Below are 5,173 nucleotides of genomic sequence, written 5' to 3' on the forward strand. Positions count from 1 at the left end.
TGGGGATGGGGATGGGGATGGGGATGGGGATGGGGATGAGTTTGAGAAGGGATAGGAATGGGATGGGATGGGGATGGGGTCTCGTGCCATGGGTCACAATAGGGACAGGTGCTTTGTGTCACCGCCGGCGGTGCCGCACACCATGGGTGTCTCCTGCCCGGATGTCCCCTGGAAGTCCCCTCTCTGGGCTCCATGGTTTTGATGGCTGTGGGTCTGGGGAGGGATGCTGGAGCTCTGCCAGCTCTGCGTGACGTGGTCTGTGCATTTCCCGTCCCGGACGACGGCCTTGAGCAGATCTGCACTGAGGGCTGTGGGGATGTTGCACCCATCTGTGTCCGTTGGGTCATCGGGTGGGGGGCACCACAGGGTGCATCTCAAAGCGAAGAGGAGAGCTGGGACATGAGGGACCCAAGGCGGGGACCCACAGCTCTGCGCTCTGTGCAGCACATCCCCAGAAAAACACCATCCCAATGCCAAAAACCCCATTAATTCCATTCCAGCCCACACCGGAGCTGCCAACGCATTTCAGGGCTGCAACTTAGGAGGAGAATCTGCACCCCCAGGGACTCCCACCAGCCCCTGTGCCCCCCAGTGGGGCTGAGGCACAACCTCAGGGTCTGTTCCCCACAGGAGCTGCCCCCACGCCCTAGATTGAGGACCCTCTGCCCCCACTCATCAATTCCTGCCTCCAAGTGTCCCCGTGCTGCTCCGCAGCTCTCTCTGTCTCAGTTACAGCCCTGCTGGTGCTAATTGAGCTCTCGTAAATATTTTATGCCCTCTAAGTGCAGCCCTGACAGCTTGTGGGGCTGTCCATCCCCATGTCCCCTCGGTGTCCCCAGGAGTGCAGGCCTGTCCCTGGCTGCAGGGTGAGGTGTGGGGAACTGGGTGACCAGCAGTCCCACGTGGGCCCTTCTTACGGGGCCCATGGGTGCCCTATAGGGCCGCTCAGCTGCCGGGGGCATCCCATAGCTGAGGGTCCCCTGGGGTGCAGCGTGGCATGGGGACACAGCTCCATCCAGGCAGCGATGGGACCCCACAGCCATAGGGCCCCGCAGGCAGTTTGGGGATGTTTGCAGTGATGGGTGCTGTGGGTCCTCCTTAATGTTGTGGTCCTGAGAGGTGGTGGGGCAGGGGAAGTGTCATCCAGCAGCTTGGGGACAGGGTGAGTGGGTGGCACTCGTCCCCGCCCTGGGGAAATGGGGGAGGTGCCCACTGCTGCCTGGGTGCCCACTTCTGGGGATGCCCATTTTTGGGGGTGCACGGCACCCCGGGATGGGGTTGGAAGCAGCTCCGTTCCATCCCAGGCCGCACCTCCTGCAATAATTAGCGATGACAAACTGCTCATGACAAAACCAGCTGTCCTTACGCTTCGCGGCCCACAGCAGCCCAGTGACAAACCCTCAGCTCCAGCCAAGGACGGGAAACGTGAGACCCGGCCCCACATCCCCATGGATATGGGGCTGGAATTGCTGGGCTGGGGGGCACACGGTGATGCCGTGGGTGCCGCGTGCGCCGCGCAGCTCCGGGCGCGAACGTCCGCCTGCGGTCATCGCCACGTGGGCGCCAGCCACAGCCGCAGGGATGGGGGGAGATGCTTTTAAGTTAATCCTGCCCCTGTGTGTGGGATCCGGCCGCGTCCCTCCTCCCAGTTTGGCACACGGAGCTGGGGCTGCGTCCTCACTGCGCCGCAGGGGTGGGGGTTTGGATGAACCCCCCCGGCTCGGGATGGAGCCCAGCTGGCAGCACGCGCTGCTCCAAACAATGAGCACGTGGGGGTTGGTGGCTGCTGCCCCGGTGGCTCTCGGCCCGGTGACGCAGAGGGGACGGTTAATCCCGGCCAGCTGTAGGGCTGGGGCCTCAGCACCCCATGGGAGACCCCACATCTGCAGGCTCTGGGTGGGTGACCTGTGTTAGGGTCAGGATCAGCATTAAGGTTAGGGCCAGGGTTAGTGTTGGGCTTAGAATCACGATTAGAGTGAGAGTTCTGGTCCCTAACGCTCCCCTTACCCCACAGAGCCCGGTGGGGTCAGCACCAGCACCAAGAACACGCCATGGAGCCCAGTTTGGAGGGCGCCTGAGGCCCCCAGGATGGGGGTGGGGGGACACGGAGCCCCCCAACGTGAGCCTGGCCAGCCAACCCCACACCTGCTTCGGGGTGGTGAACCTCAGCCTCAGCCTCAACGTGACGCAGCCCAAAGCCATCGCCTCGCCGTGGTTCTCCACCGCCTTCGGCCTCATCGGGCTCTGCTCCAACCTCTTTGCTCTCTATGTGCTGCTCAGCTCCTCCCGTCAGCTCAGCAGCCGCTCGCGCTCCTCCTTCCTCGTCTTCCTCTGCGGGTTGGTGGTGACAGACTTCATGGGGCTGCTGGTGACCGCCGCCGTCATCATCCCGTACCACTTCACCAAGTTCAACTGGGCCCAGGTGGACCCCGGCTGCCACCTCTGCAACTTCCTCGGCTTCTCCATGGTGTTCTTCGGGCAGTGCCCGCTGCTCCTGGGGGCCACCATGGCCGGCGAGAGGTTCGTGGGCATCAACCGGCCCTTCTCACGCTCCACCTCCGTCTCCAAGCGCCGTGCGTGGGCCATCGTGGCCGCGGTGTGGGGCTTCTCCTGCGCTCTGGGGCTGCTGCCGGTGCTGGGCTTGGGGCGGTACACGCTGCAGTACCCCGGCTCCTGGTGCTTCCTCACCCTCCTGCCTGACACCGGCAACGTCGTCTTCTGCCTTCTCTTCGCCCTGCTGGGCGTCTGCTCCGTGCTGCTCTCCTTCGTCTTCAACACGGTCAGCGTGGTCACCTTGTGCCGCGTCTACCACGACCGCGAGTCGGTGCAGCGGCGGCGTGACAGCGAAGTGGAGATGATGGTGCAGCTGGTGGGCATCATGGTCATCGCCACCATCTGCTGGATGCCGCTGCTGGTGAGGCCTTGGGCTTGGGGTGTCCCTCCTGGTAGGGTCCTGTGGTTCCCGGTGTCCTCTCCACGTCCCTCCTGGTGCCCCAGTGTCAATCCTGGGGATTCTTGGCTGCCCCTCATGGTGGGGCTCTGGATGCCTTTTGTGCCCCTCTTGGTAGGGTCCTGTGGTTCCGGTGTCCTCCCCATGCCCCTCCTGGTGGATCCCTGGGTGTCCCTCATATCCCTCCTGGTGGGGCCTTGAGTGCCCCTCCTGATGGAGCCCCGTGGTATTGATGTCCTCCCTATGTCCCTGGTGCCCCAGTATCCTTCCTGGTGGGTCCCTGGGTGTCCCTCCCGGTCCCTGGGTGTCCCTCCTGGTAGGGTCCTGTGGTCGTGGTGTCCTCCCCATGTCTCTCCTGGTGGATCCCTGGGTGTCCCTCCTGTCCCTCTTGGTGGGGCATTGGTTGTTCCTCGTGTCCCTCCTGGTAGGGTCCTGTGGTTCTGGTGTCCTCCCCATGTCCCTCCTGGTGCCACAGTGTCCCTCCTGGTGGAGTATCGGTTGTCCCTCATGTTCCTCCTAGTAGGGTCCTCTTGTCCTGGTGTCCTCTCCACATCCATCCTAGTAGATCCCTGGGTATCCCTCCTGCTGGGGCCTTATTTGTCCCTCCTGATGGGGCTCTGGATGTCCCATGTCCCTCCTGGTGGGTCCCCAGGTATCTCTCCTGTCCCTCTTGGTGGGGCATTTTTTGTCCTCCTATCCCTCCTAGTAGGGTCCTCTGGCCCTGATGTCCATCCTGATGTGTCCCTGGGTGTCCCTCCTGGTGGGGCTCTGTGGTTTTGATGTCCCCACATCTCTCCTTGTGCCCCACATCTCCTGGTGAGGCCACAGGTTTTGGAGTCCCCCTGTGTGTCCTTTGTGTTGTGACCCTGGGAAACTGTGTCCCCTTGTGTCCCTCCTGGTGAGGTCCCAGGTCTCCTTGTGTCATCTCTGTGTCTCTCTTGGTGAAGCCTTGTGGTTTTGGTGACCTCCCTGATCCCTGTTGACAAGGCCCCACGTTTTGGTGTTCCCACCACATCCCTCTGTTGAAACTCTGGGCCTTGGTGTCCCCCTGTGTCCCTCCTCATTAGGACCCCGTGTCCTTGTGACCCTTCTGGTAAGGCCCTGGCTCTTGGTGTCCCCAGTGTCCCTCATGGGTGCCCTGGTTCTTGGTGGATCCTTGTTTCCCTTTGGGTGAGGCCCTTGGTCTTATTGTCGCCATGTTGCCCTTGTGGTGTTGTGTCCCTTTTAGTGTCCTCCCCATGTCCCTCCTGGTGCCCATGACCCTTCTTGTCCATCTTCTTGGGTGCCCCTCCTGATGGAGCTCCAGATGTCCCTTATCTTGGTCTCGGTGTCCCATGTCCCTCATGGCGATGGCACAGGTCTTGGTGTGTTCTCCTGTCCCCTTGAGTGAGGTGCTTGGCCTCGATGTCCCCAAATGTCCCTCATGGTCTCGGTACGTCTTCCTGTGCCCCCCTTGTCCCTCCTGGGGTGCCCCCCCAGTGCCTCTCAAGGTGCAGCCCCAAGTTTCAGTGTTCCCCATTGTCCCTCATGGAGATGTGCTGGATCCTGGTGTCCCTGTGGCTGAGACTCCCAGTCCAGATGCGCCCCCACTTTCCCCCCTCAATCCTTTGGGGCTCCCCCAAACTCAGCAGCCCCCCAAAGTGACCTCCTCCCCTCTCCCCCCAGATCTTCATCATCCAGACCACCCTCCAGCAGCTACGGACAGGTGACCCCCTCCCCATGCTGCCAGGACAGACGCAGCAGCTGCTGCTCATCTACATCCGTATGGTCACCTGGAATCAGATCCTGGACCCCTGGGTGTACATCCTGTTCCGCCGCGCGGTTCTGCAGCGCCTGCACCCAGGGCTGCGCACGCGGCCCTCCCTGCTCTCCCTCTACCCCGTCCTCAACCCCTCCCTGCGCCGCAAACTCACCCAGGAGGGGCGGCTGCAGTAGTGGGGACCCCCTCCTCACTCCCACCCCTCCTTTGATTATGGAGGTTTTGTTCTGGTTTGTTTTGTTGTTTTTTTATTATTATTATTATTATTTTTCACCTTGCAGCTGCAGGAGCTGAGCGCAGTGGGAGGGGATGGGGTACCAATGGGGCAGGCGTGGAGGTGTTCCCTCTCCCCTCTCCCCATCCTGCCCTGTGAGCTCCCAATAAAGCACAGCTTGTGCAGCACTGCGTGCCCCAGGGGCCCCACACCTCCAGTCTGTGACGGGTGGGACCTCCAGCAGCACCGC

The 5,173-nt window shown here is 62.1% G+C and overlaps 2 protein-coding genes across 2 annotated transcripts in view; one reads left to right on the forward strand and one right to left on the reverse strand.

Annotated features, from left to right (window-relative positions):
• The first annotated feature begins 24 nt into the window (after positions 1-24).
• Positions 25-5,126, forward strand: TBXA2R (thromboxane A2 receptor). Its single transcript, XM_010724793.2, has 2 exons — positions 25-2,914; positions 4,616-5,126. Exons 1-2 carry the CDS (start codon positions 1,868-1,870, stop codon positions 4,883-4,885), a joined length of 1,317 nt encoding a protein of 438 aa, XP_010723095.1. The 5' UTR covers positions 25-1,867; the 3' UTR covers positions 4,886-5,126.
• The window catches only part of GIPC3 (GIPC PDZ domain containing family member 3), a gene marked incomplete at its 5' end in the record, with an annotated part of 3,152 nt that continues 2,958 nt past the window's right edge, over positions 4,980-5,173 (reverse strand). The window contains 1 exon segment of the mRNA XM_031557077.1: positions 4,980-4,999. Coding sequence (XP_031412937.1) covers positions 4,980-4,999 — 20 coding nt within the window.

Source organism: Meleagris gallopavo, chromosome 30 (assembly GCF_000146605.3).
Source record: "Meleagris gallopavo isolate NT-WF06-2002-E0010 breed Aviagen turkey brand Nicholas breeding stock chromosome 30, Turkey_5.1, whole genome shotgun sequence".
NCBI classification, from domain to species: domain Eukaryota; kingdom Metazoa; phylum Chordata; class Aves; order Galliformes; family Phasianidae; genus Meleagris; species Meleagris gallopavo.

Excerpts from the sequence above, each read along its gene's own strand:
- TBXA2R (XM_010724793.2), top strand. The coding sequence starts at position 1,868 with ATGGGAGACCCCACATCTGCAGGCTCTGGGTGGGTGACCTGTGTTAGG. Across the intron at positions 2,915-4,615 it reads TCTGCTGGATGCCGCTGCTG|ATCTTCATCATCCAGACCAC; the intron begins GTGAGGCCTTGG and ends CTCTCCCCCCAG.